The sequence below is a fragment of the Myotis yumanensis genome, unplaced genomic scaffold (genome assembly GCF_028538775.1).
Source record: "Myotis yumanensis isolate MYYU_CA2020_CCGP unplaced genomic scaffold, mMyoYum1.0.hap1 SCAF_3, whole genome shotgun sequence".
Lineage (NCBI taxonomy): Eukaryota > Metazoa > Chordata > Mammalia > Chiroptera > Vespertilionidae > Myotis > Myotis yumanensis.
This window is the reverse complement of record NW_027223754.1, coordinates 23,876,380-23,889,903: the sequence shown is the minus strand read 5'-3', so window position 1 is coordinate 23,889,903 and position 13,524 is coordinate 23,876,380. Positions and strand designations below refer to the sequence as shown.

Below are 13,524 nucleotides of genomic sequence, written 5' to 3'. Positions count from 1 at the left end.
AGAGCATACAATGGAATCAAGACTGTCTCTCCAATAAATGGTGTTGGGAAAATTGGACAGATACATGCAAAAAATGACAGGGATGCCCTGATACAATATCCTCAAATCAATAAACATGATACATCACATAAACAAATTGAAAGACAAAAATCAAATTCAAACAAATTGAAACTCAAAATGGCTAAAGGATTTAAACTAAGACGAGAAACCATAAAAATCTTAGCAGAAGCCATTGGCAGTAGAATAGCAGATATTTGTCACAGCAATATCTTTACCAATACAGCTCTGGGCAATGGAAACTAAAGAGAAAATAAACAAATGGGTCTACATCAAAATAAAAAGACTCTGCATAGCAAAAGAAACCATCAACAAAACAACAAGAAAGCCCACTGCATGGGAGAACATATTTGCCAGTGCTATCTCCGATAGGGGTTTAATCTCCAAAATTTATAGGGCATTCCTACAACTTAACAAAAGGAACATAAACAATCCATTCCAAAAGTGGGCTAAGGCCCTAACTGGTTTGGCTCAGTGGATAGAGCATCGGCCTGTGGACTGAAGGGTTTCAGGCTCGATTCTGGTCAAGGGCATGTATCTTGGTTGCAGGCACATCCCCAGTGGGGGGTGTGCAGGAGGCAGCTGATCGATATTTCTCTCTCATCAATGTTTCTAACTCTCTATCCCTCTCCCTTCCTCTGTAAAAAATTGATAAAATATATATATCTTTTTAAAAAGTGGGCAAAGGAGCTAAATAGACACCTTTCAGAAGAGGACATTCAGAAAGCCAAGAGACATATAAAAACATGCTCAAAGTCACTAATCATCCAAGATGCAAATCAAAACAACAATGCAGTACCATCTCACACCTGTCAGAATGGCTATTATCAACAAATCAACAAACGACAAGTGCTGAAGAGGATGCTGTAAAAAAGGAACACTTGTGCACTGCTGGTGGGAATGCAGACTGGTACAGCCTCTGTGAAAGACTGTATGGAGTTTCCTCAAAAAATTAAAAATGAAACTTCCTGCCGAAACCGGTTTGGCTCAGTGGATAGAGCGTCGGCCTGCGGACTGAAAGGTCCCAGGTTCGATTCCGGTCAAGGGCATGTACCTGGGTTGTGGGCACATCCCCAGTAGGAGATGTGCAGGAGGCAGCTGATCGATGTTTCTCTCTCATCAATGTTTCTAACTCTCTCTATCTCTCTCCCTTCCTCTCTGTAAAATCAATAAAATATATTTTTTTAAAAAAATGAAACTTCCATTTGACCCAGTAATCCATCTTATAGAATATATCCCAAGAAACCAGAAACACCAATCAGAAAGGATATATATGTACCCCTATGTTCATAGCAGCACAATTTACCATAGCTAAGATTTGGAAACAGCCTATGTGCCCATCAGAAGATGAGTGGATTATAAAACTGTGGTACATCTACACAATGGAATACTATGCTGCTGTAAAAAAAGAAGGAAAATTACCATTTGCAAGAGCATGGTTGGAACTGGAGAGCATTATGCTAAGCAAAATAAGCCAGTTGGAGAAAGATAAATATCACACGATCTCACTCATTTGTGGAATATAATGAACAACATAAACTGATAAACAAAAACAGAACCAGAGTAATAGAAGCATCAGACAGACTGTCAAACTACAGCGGGAAGGCTGAGGAGGGTTGTGAGTGGGGAGGTAAGAGATCAACCAAAGGACTTGTATGCATGCATATAAGCATAACAAATGGACGCAAGACACTGGGGGTGGGGGGTGAGGGAATGTGCTGGAGGGTAGGGGAGTTGGGGGAAGGTCAATGGGAAAAAAAGGAGACATATGTACTACTATTTGTAATACCTTAAACCATAAAATAAAATAAAATAAAAATAAAGGGAATGAAAATCAGAAAAGTGAAAAAAAATAAAACTTTTTTTTTGCTTCAATTCTTTGGTAATCTAGTTTATAATCTACACTTTAATTCATTCTGCTTCATATTATTTTTCTATTTTTTATTAAAAAATTTTAATATTGACATAAATATAGGTGTCCTCCTTCCCTTCTCCCTTTGCTCACCTTCATTCACCCACACCTCCCCCTTGATTGGTCTTCACACAATTGTCCATGTCCAAGGGGTTTGCATATATGTATATTCATTAGATAAAGACACTAACCATCAGCATATATATGCCCATCATCCTGACTTCCAAATGCATTTTTTTCTGGTTTGCAATAAGGAGGAGCAAACCCTTTGTCACAATGGCAATGCTGGAAATTGTTGCAAATCTAGAATAATCAGAAAATAGAACAATTTTTTATGTGCAAAGATGTTTTACAATAGAGACAAATGAATATTCTATACTTATTCAACAGATAATTTATGCCAAAGAAGCTATCCATTCTAGAAAATTGATCTTAAATAAACAATTCAACAAATTTTCTCTTGAAAGTATCTATACCTTAAAAAGTACATCTAGCTTCTGTTACCAAGTTAATTTTTTTTAATTCTTTCAACTCTTCATGTAGCCAAACACAAATATTGGCAATTACCAGTAACATGCCATTAATTATCATTTACTTTCTAGCTTCACAGAACAGCCCAGACCCTAAATTAACTAGCAAGACTAGCAAGAAAATTCATATAACCCTTTTTGTTTTTACCAGTTTCTGCCTTCTCTCTGTAAAAATAATATGACTTTGGTTATCTTGTAACACATAGTGCTTACAGCACATCCACCACACATATTTACCAAACATTTTATACATCCAGAATTATCTTAAATGTTTCTACTTTATCTTCTTTAATAGTTTGGCAAGATTTCTTAGTAAAATAATGTTAAAGCCATAAATTACAGATCATTAAATGGCACTGTGTAGTATAAAAATGATTTAGAAAATTATTCAAATGATTTTGTAAATCTCTAAACTGTTTATTAAATTTTCAAAACATGTAGCTTAAAATGAAAATTGAAATTACTTACTCCATTGTCATTACAGTCTCTAGTACTGTTGCATGCAGAATAATCAACCATGTATCTAATCTCTCTACAGGTAAAGTTGATACAATACTAAAACAATACAAAAGGAAATGAAAAATAAAGTAAAAAAAATCGATTGTGTACATTTATAATACAGATGAAAAACTAGAAAATTCAGGAATTCATACTACCAAGGATTGACATAAAAATCCAAACAATAAAGTAATTGTAAGTTCATTGAAATAAATGTGAAATAAGCTATGTACCTTCAGATTATAAAGTTGTAATCATATGTAAGAAGTTGGAAATTTTATTTTCTTACCATCTAACTCCAGAAGTCCTCTTAGAAAGATATATTCCTGAAAAAATTATTTGACTAGTTCTTTAAGTTCAAGAATTCACTGAAGAACATTTTTTAAAGGCCTATGCCTGGGCTCCACCTGAGACCATTATATCAAAACTAGAGGCCCAGTTGGTGCATGAAATTCATGCATGGGGCGGGGGGGGAGAGGAAACAAGTCCCCTAAGCCTGGCCTGCACCCTCTCCAATCCGGGATCCCTCTCACAATCCGGAACCACTGGCTCCTAACTGCTCCCCTGCCAGCCTAATGGCCCTAACTGCTCTCCCCTGCCAGCCTGATCTCCCTAACTGCTCTCCCCTCCTGGCCTAATCCCCCTAACTGCCTAACTTCTCTCCCCTGCTGGCCTGATTCCCCTATCTGTTCTCCCCTCCTTGCCTGATTCCCCTAACTGCCTATCTGTGTTCCCCTCTGGCCTGATCACCCTAACTGCCTATCTGTGCTTCCCTCCTGGCCTGATCCCCCTAACTGCCTATCTGCTCTCACTTTCTCTCCATGCCCTTCAGACCCCTTGGTGCAGGCATGCTGAGAGCTCTCCGCTGTGGCCCTACCCCCATCCTGATTGATCGTTATGTGATGGCATCCCAGCCAATTTGCATATTCCTCTATTATTAGTATAGATACCTGGGACAGAGTCCAGGCAATTGTTGTGAGCAGTCAGGTTTGAGTACTATCTGATGGGAGATTGAGGACTTAAAATCATTAGTATGAGGATACTCCCACAACCACATAAAATTACAACTACATAACAACCATCATTCAGAACCACCTGAAATATAGCAGAATTGAAGTCCTACAACTAGAGATTTAAAGAAGAGACCATATTGAGATTGGTAGGAGGGGCAGAGACCTGGAATTGGCTGTTTCCACACCTATGTGTGGCAAATAAAAATTGGAAGAGATGCTTTTCCTGTGGAGGTTACTCATGAGAAACAAGGGGTCCTAGCCCCACACCAGGCCTTCAAGCCCAGGGTTCCAGTGCCAAAAGGAGAAGTCCACATAGCTTCTTACTATCCAAACCAGTGGAGATTGTGGTTAAGTGAGATGGAGTGCTGCTGGAGTCCCAGGCAGTTCCCCTTAAAGGCCTGAACATGGCCACTCCCTCTGAGCTACAGCTAGGATAGCAGCTTGAAAGGAATCAGAGACACACAGGCAGGAACTGAATAGTCTGGCATCAGGGCAAAAGCTGGGGGGTATCAGCTTATTGCTAGAAAAAAGTGCTAGTGAAAGCCATTGTTTCTTTACTGAGACAGTCCCCCATGCCCAAGCAAGCAGGTGGGCACCATATTTGAGTTTCCATCAAACTGCCTCACTCTGTTTACCCTGCCCTGGTGATTACCTGACACCCTGGCCCACCAAACTTGCTGGTCCCCCTCAGCTGTTTCCAGTGGCTTTTCCATACAAATGAACTACTGCAGCTCATGCTTCAGATTTTCCTCAAATCTCTCAAACAAGTAGCATCTAGCCTCTGTGTACCCTGTACCTCTTGCTAAATGGTCCCAGGCTCAACACTGGCAGCAACCAGCCTTGATTTGCAGCTTGGCCTCTCCTGGGCACCTTCAACCCCAGCACAAGTAACAGCCATCTACAGATCACTCTGTAGCTCATGCCAGGTACCTCAGGCAGATCACAAACAGTGGCTGACCTTGACCTTGGGCCTCCCAGAAGTCCTAAGAGCCAGTGTACCAAGTTAACAGCTTCAGACTACACTAGATTAAGAGCCTCCCACCTCCACAAACAACACGCTCAAGATGATGACCAAAGCCCCTCTAAAATAAGTTCTGCTTTGTAGGGTCAGCTCCTGTACAGCAGCTGGTCTTCTGTATTCACAGCTGGTCTTCTCAGCCAATTACCCTGAGAGGTCAATTCCTTCCAGTGACATGCCAACAGTAATCAAAGCTCAAATACAAAAGTACAGTTCTCACAGTCCACATCAGGGTGCCTGGAACACCCAGCTCAGGTGACTGGGAAAGCTGTGCCACTGAAGCCTACAGGCACCTACTAAACAAGGCCACTCCAGCTAGTCCAGAAGATGTAGCAGCTCTAGCTAATACATAAAAACAAGACAGGCAAGCCTCCAAAATGCAGAAACAAAAAACAAGATCCAATATGAAAGAACAGGAGACATCTCCAGAAAAAGAACTAAATGAAATGGAGACAAGCAAACTACCAGACACAGTTCAAAACAATGGTTACACGGATGCTCAAGGAACTTAGTGAAAACTTCAGTAGTATGAAAAAGACAGAAACCATAAAAAAGAACCGGTTGTAAATGAAGGATACACTAACTGAAATGAAGAATGATTTACAATCAAATCAGCAATTTGAAATACAAGTAAGCAAAAAGTATATAATCAAATGGAAAAAAGAAAAAAGAATTAAAAAAGAATGAAGATAGTGCAAAAAGCCTCTGAGACAACTTCAAACATTCAAACACTCACATCATGGGTGTGCCAAAAGGAGAAGAGAGAGCAAGAAATTAAAAACATTTGGAAAAAATATTTTTAAATATTGTTTTTATTAATTTGAGAGAGAGAAGAAAGGAGGGGGAGAGAGAAATAGAAACATTGATTAGAGAGAAACATCAATCAGCTGCCTCCTATACACCCCCCACTGGGGAATTGAGCCTGCAACTGGAGCATGTGCCCTGACCAGGAATCAAATCAGTGACCTCTTGGTGCATGAGATGATGCTCAGCCAACTGAGCCACACCAGCCAGATACATATTTCCTAGTTCTGTCTACTGATAGGGCCAAACCAGTGAAACTCCAGTAGCAAAAGCACAATTAGCCCTAGATCTTGGTTTCTAACTGTCATTTCTAGTTAAAATAAACCAGGACTCCTGGGAGAATGCAAATTCTAGGAACTAAGACACAAAATATACAAAATGGACCTAGAACAGTTTGTCATTCCAGAAAGTAAGGAAGCACTCCAAAAGAAAAGCACACACAATGATAATAGTATGTCAAAGCGACATAAAAACAAGTTGAAAGAACTCCCAATAGCCAGAGTTAGAACAATTTGAATAATAAAATAAAGTCATACTGGATAATAACCAAAACTATAATATAAATATCCATGGATTCCATACTGCTACAAATACATGATTGAATAAATAGAGAAAAATAGACAAAACTATGCCGAATTCAAAATTGATTTAATGATACTGAATGATACTGAATTTCCAAGAAGGTGGAACACAACTTATTACTCCTTAGGTGTGGGCTATGCATAGTAATTTCTTTCAATGAAGTACAATATAGAAAGAAAAAATAATTTACAGTGATAAATTTGTCAAATATTACCACACCCATGTGATCAAAATTAATATCAACAAGCATGTATATTTGATATGATATGATCTTCTTCCCAAGAAAGGGGGGAGGGGGAGATGGACATTTAAGAAACTGTACTGTTTAGAGGAGCCTAAATACACACAGCAAATAAATGCAAAGTGGTACTCTGGGCTGAATCCTAGAAAACGTCATTAAGTAAAAGCTAAGGAAATCTGAATGTACTACTAGACTTGGTTAATAATAATGCATCAACATTAGTTTATTAATTATGACAAATGTATCATACTAGTGCTAAGGTTAATAGAGGAAACTGGCTGTGTAGCTTAGGGCTAGGGGTGGGCAAGTGGGCAAGAGGGGAGATGTGATGGTATGGTCTAAAACTGGATGTGCTGATGGTTGTACAACTCTAAATTAATCAAAAGCAATGCATTACACCCTTATCATAGGTGAATTTTATGTAAATGATGCCTCCATCAGGTTATTTTAAAGTTCTTTGGTTGGTATATTGTCAAAATGAGTATAACCATAAAAGATGTTGAAAACACTTATAATTTTATAGTTCTAATTACCATATCAGGACCACACGAAGTGCCATCTTCTGTAAATGTTATGTCTCTATCTTCAGCTGTATTTACTGTTGTTTTGTCATTGGCAGGTATCCTGTCCGATTTTAGAAATGTAGACACACATATTTCATTTCGTATGTGTGTGTAAATCACAGATAAATTTGCTTTTGATACTATTGCTTTATGTGGCCAGGCACAAACTAATTTTCCACACAAGAGGTTACTAGAAGTATAAGGCAGAAAAAAAAATTCTCATATTAACATAGATTGCTGATATGGCTAAGTTAAAAAGGTATTTCACTGACTTAAATCCAGGTTTCAAGAGTTTTCTCAGTAATTTTCTGAGTCCACTGAGTTATGTATGATGTGTGCCTTTTTGTTTTGTGAGACAATGTGGCAAGGGAAAAGATTAATGATTTTTGCAATTTGATGACCCTGATCTCTCCTATATTGGCTTCTGATATTTAAACCAATGGTTGCTGGTCTTCAATTTTTTTCATTAGTAAAATAGAATAGCTCTTACTATAAATGTGTGATGTATTAAATATATTTATTATATAATGTATATAAACTACCTAACACAATGCCTAGCTCATCACAACAATAAACAGAGCCTATTTTATGGTCATTGTTGTTGTAACACTATAGGCACACGTTATTTGTAGGCAATAGGTAATAACATTGTTCTCAGATATTGAAACAAAGAAAACCTGGTATAAAATACCACTTTAGCCTGTACATAATAATATATTCTAGGATCTTAGTGTGGGGAGCTGATATAGGGTTAAGCCTCAGACTGACCTGTGGGCAAAGTCACAAACAATTCCCAGCTTAGAGGGCACAGTCCTCTAAGCATAATTAGGCTTGACCTTATGAGGCTCTCTAGATCTTATCTGTGAAGCTAATGGGCTGAGGGAAGTGCAGGAAGTGGCCAAAACAAGTGAAACTCACAAGAACTGTGTAACTATGGAAACCACTACCTTGTTTACCTCTCACTATAAAATAAAGGCTCAGCTTGCCTTGGGATCTCTCTCTGTGGCCTCAGCCAGGCACAGGAAGATCCACGGAGACTAAGGAAAGCTAGAGAGTTCTGAAAACTGTCTCCGTGTAAAACATTCTTCGCCGACTCCGTCCACACCTTTGGGAACCCCTGGACCCGCTGGGGCTGGACCCCAGCATCTTAGGAACATATAAGCTACATTACAAACAAAATTAGAATTGCCTAATACATACGGAAAAGAACAATAAAATTTTCCACAGTTTCCATATCTATCTCCTCTTGAATTTATCTCATCATAACAAGCAAATTGAGCACCTCTAGCAGCTGAAAGAAAAAAAATAAGTTATAATACATAATTACAATTATCATTGAAGAAATAATAAACTCACTCTGGACATTATAATGTGATTCCCTACAGAGGTTTATAATTTACCTCGCGTTAAATAGTAGCAGGAGGTAGAACTAGGATTAAAAAGAGACCCTGTCATTTTAAGCCTGCTAGACTTTCTTCTGTATGAAACAGATAAAGTAAACAGCAACATGATTCAAATGGTTCTATATTGTTAAAATGAGCAACCTTATTTTTGCTAAATTGATCACTTGTATCCCTTCATTCCCTATCCAATGTGAAAATAGAGTTTTCTCTTATTCTAAACAAAATGGGAGAGAAATAGTATCCATAATGAAATACTGATAACAAGCCCAGAGATCACTTAACTGTTCCTATTCCATACTAGATTTCTCATCTCTGTGAAATCTAGTTCCCAAGCATCCTAGCAATCACTAAATAAGAATTGTTGAATTTTAAAAATAGGAAGGACATAAATGTTTATCCACTTCAGCCCTTTTATATATTTAGTTATGTCTAATTTTAAAAATGAGAATAATTCAAATGTATGCAATAACTGATTCATCACTTAGACTGGGTGATTTAGAGGTAGAGATGGGTTGGGTTGATCATGTTATTATATAAATGTATCTATTATATATATATTGCTAGTAAACAGCCAAAATAGAGAGCAGAATCTACCATAATCAGCCTTTTCTCTTATGAAAAGACCTACTCTTTTGTTTGTTTGTTTGTTTGTTTTTGTTCATCCTCACCAGAGGTTATTTTTTTCCATTGATTTTTTACTGAGCGTAAAAGGGAGGGAGGGAAGGGGGAAGGGAGAGAGAGAGAGAGAGAAACATTAATATGAGAAAGATGCATTGATTGGTTGTTTCCCATACTTGCCCCGACCAGAGTGGGGATCAAACCTACAACCCAGGTGTATGTCCTAGACTTGAAATCGAAATCTCTTCCCTTTGGTGTGCAGGTTGACACTCTAACCACCGAGCACCACCAGCCAGGGCAAGACATTCTCCTGAACATACCCAGTAAGAAATCAAGTTTCTGTTTGCTTTGCTCAAATAAAAATATTGCTTTGATTAAATCCAATTTAAATTTAACAATTCTCCTCAAATTCTATACAGGACCAAGACTGTGGTAGTGGAAATTTTAATGGAGTATAGGAACAAAAACTCAATAATTAAATAACACCTTAGTGCATTTTTAAAAAATCAGAGGACAGCCAAATGGTAGCTGGAAAGACAGTAGTAAGGAAGAGAGTGTGAGTGAGTGAGGGAGCAAAAGAGGAGTGGATGGATGTGTGGTGCGTATGTGTGTTTGAGTGAGGGACAGTTAGATCCTGCAGGACTTTCAGGGGCTGGTGGACTGGGCTCTTCAGGTGGGGAGGCCCTGAACCTCTGCAGTCACTCCTGAGGTGGCCAGCTCTGACATAGAAACCATGCTATCTTGAAGGGGAGAGCTGCTGTGACTATAAGCCCACTCTCACCAATACCCAGTTGGCCTCAGACATCACCCCAGAACCTACAGCCACTCTGACAAAAGACGTGCAACCTCATCTGCAAACCCACAGACACTGGGACTCCATCCCCCGCAGCTGCAGGCTCCTGTGAGTTCTAGAGCATGTTCCCCTACCATAAGCCACTTTGGCCCCAGGCCCTGCAACTGTACAACCCGTCTGGCAAGCCATTGCTTTAATCACCAGGCACTGCATGACCTGGTGATTGGGCCCACTAGCAAGTCTGGGATTGTGCAACCCACATGCCAAGCCTGCTGCTTTAACCACAGGCCTCCTGTGTCCTGGCACCTGGGCCCACCAGGAAGTTTCAGAGAGCATGACCCTAATACTGAGCCCACCGCTGCAGCCAGGCCCCACATGACTCAGCACCTACATCCTCCTGTGAGAGCAAAAATGGGGAGACAAAGACACAATCCCCAAAGGAAAGGGGAAAAGGAGTCACCAGAAAAGGTACTAAATGAAACAGAGGCATGCAATATGTCAAGAAACAATTCAGAGTAAGGATCATATAATTTCTAAACTGGCTGGATGAGAAAATCAACAACTTATGTATGAATCATGAGGAAATAAAGAGTGATATAGCTACAATAAAAACATAACAGAGGTTTCAACAGTAGACTAGAAGTGGAGAAACGAATTCGCAAATTAGAAGAAAGGGCAGGAAAAACACACCCAATCTGAACAGCAATTGGATAAAAACATTAAAAAGCAGGAAGAGGACCTACTGGACCTTTGGGACAACAAGAAATGAAATAACATATGTATAATAGGGGTGCCAGAAGGATGAAAGGAGAAACAAGGTTTAGAAAACCTATTTGAAGAAATAATGACAGAAAACTTCCAGGATTTGAGGTAATAAAAACATCACACATGCACAGAGAGTCCCAAACAAGATGAACCCATAGAGACCCACAGCAAGGCACCTCGTAATAACAGTGGCAAACATTAATGACAAAGAGAGGATCTTAAAGGCTGCAAGAGACAGAAAGTTACCTACAGGGGATCCCATTAGATTATCAAATGATTTATCAACAGAAACACATCAGGTCAGAAGGGACTGGAATGAAGTATACAAAGTGATGCAAACCAAGGAAATGAATCCAAGAATACTCTATCCAGTAAGGCTATCATTCAAAATTGAAGGGGAATCAAGAGCTTCAAAGACAAAAAAAGGCTAAGGGAGTTTATCACTATCAAAAAAAGGCTAAGGGAGTTTAGCACTGCCAGAAATGCTAAAGGGACTGTTGTAGAAAGAAGGAATAGAAAGGGGAAAAGGAACACAGGCACACACAAAAAAAATGGCTACAAACAAGTATCTATCAATAATAACCTTAAACATAAATGGACTAAATGCTCCAATCAAAAGACATCGAGTGGCTAAATGGATAAGAAAACATGACCCAGCCGAAACCGGTTTGGCTCGGTGGATAGAGCGTTGGCCTGCGGACTGAGGGGTCCCGGGTTCGATTCCGGTCAAGGGCATGTACCTGGGTTGCAGGCACATCCCCAGTAGGAGATGTGCAGGAGGCAGCTGATCGATGTTTCTCTCTCATCGATGTTTCTAACTCTCTATCTCTCTCCCTTCCTCTCTGTAAAAAATCAATAAAATATATTTAAAAAAAAAAACAAAAAAAAAAACAAAAAAAAAACAAAAAAAAAAAACATGACCCATATATATGCTGTCTACAAGAGACCCACCTCAGAACAAGGGACTCATTCAGACTAAAAATGAAGGGATGGAAAAATATCTTCCAGGCAAATGGAAATGAAAAAAAAAGGTGGGGTAGCAATACTTATATCTGACAAAATAGACCTCAAAGTGAAGGCCATAACAAGAGATAAGGAAGGCCACTTCATAATACTAAAGGGATTGATACAACAAGAGGATATAACTCTGGTAAACATACATGCATCCAATGCAGAGGCACCCAAATACATTTAAAAAAAACTTTTACAGGATATCAAGGGAGAGATCAACAGCAATAAATCATAGTAGGGGACATTAACACCCCATTGACATCACTGAATAAATCCTCTAGATAAAAAATCAGCAAAGAAACAGCAATTCTAAATGACTCACTAGATCAGATGGATTTAATTGATATCTTCAGAACATTTCATCCCAAAGCTATGGAATATACATTCTTATCAAGTGCACATGGGACATTGTAAAAGATAGACCATATATTGGGTCACAGGCAACATCTCTTTAAATTCAAGAAGACTGAAATCATATCAAGCATCTTCTCAGACCACAATGGCATAATATTAGAAATCAATCACAATAAAAACAAATCATGCTTATAGGCTAAATAGCATGCTATTAAACAATAGTTGGGTTACCAAAGAGATCAAAGAAGAAATTAAAAACATTCTGGAAACAAATGACAATGAAAACACAACAATGAAAAATCTATGGGACACAGTGAAAGCATTCCTAAGAAGGAAGTTCATAGCATCTCGAAAAAATGGTAATAAATTATCTAACTCTATAATTTAAATAATTAGAAAGAGAGCAGCAAGAAAAGCTTAGAGTGAGCAGAAGGAAGGAGATAATAAAGATCAGAGCAGAAATAAATGACATAGAGACCAAAAAAACAATACAAAAGATAAAAAAAAAACCCAAGAGCTGGTTCTTTGAAAGGATAAAAAAGATTGATGATCTTCTAGCCAGGCTCACCAAGAAGCAAAGAGAGAGGACCCAAATTTAAAAAATCAGAAATGAAAGAGGTAGAATAAGAACAGACCCACAGAAATACAAAGGATTGTAATATATATATATATATATATATAGAACAACTCTATTCTAACAAACTGGAAAACCTAGAAGAAATGGACATACCTAGAAAAATACAACCTTTCAAAACTCAATCAGGAAGAATTAAAAAAATTGAATGGGCCAATAACTATGGAGGAAATTAAAGCAATTATCAAAAAAAAAAATGTCCAACAAACAAAGCCCTGGGCCAGATGGCTTCACAGGGGAGTTTTAAAAAACATTCAAAGAAGAATAAAAACCTATCCTCCTCAGACTATTCCAAAAAATTCAAGAGGAAGGAACACTTCCAAGCTCTTTCTATGAAGCCAGCATTACCCTAATCCCAAAACCAGATAAAGATACTAAAAAGGAGTATTACAGGCCAATATCCCTGATGAACATAGATGCTAAAATCCTCAACAAAATTCCAGCATTACATTAGAAAGATCATACACTATGACCAAGTGGTATTTATTCTGGAGATGCAAAGATGGTACAATATCTGCAAATCAATAAATGTACTACATCACATAAATAAATTGAGAGGTAAAAATCACAGTCCTATCAATTGATGCAGAAAAAGCATTTAATAAAATCCAACATCCTTTCTTGATAAAAACCCTCAGCAAAGTGGGAATAGAGGGATCATACCTCAACATAATAAAAGGCATATATGACAAACCCACAGCCAACATCATACTCAGTGGGGAAAAACT

At 38.4% G+C, this 13,524-nt stretch overlaps 1 protein-coding gene across 1 annotated transcript in view; it reads right to left on the bottom strand.

Annotated features, from left to right (window-relative positions):
* Positions 1–13,524, bottom strand: part of LOC139006011 (disintegrin and metalloproteinase domain-containing protein 5-like) — a 76,462-nt gene that overhangs the window by 13,045 nt on the left and 49,893 nt on the right. Inside the window, exons 15-18 of the mRNA XM_070408444.1 lie at positions 8,419–8,509; positions 7,189–7,408; positions 2,968–3,054; positions 2,161–2,272 (exon numbers count right to left, since the gene is read on the bottom strand). Coding sequence (XP_070264545.1) covers positions 2,161–2,272; positions 2,968–3,054; positions 7,189–7,408; positions 8,419–8,509 — 510 coding nt within the window. The remainder of the gene's footprint in view (positions 1–2,160; positions 2,273–2,967; positions 3,055–7,188; positions 7,409–8,418; positions 8,510–13,524) is intronic.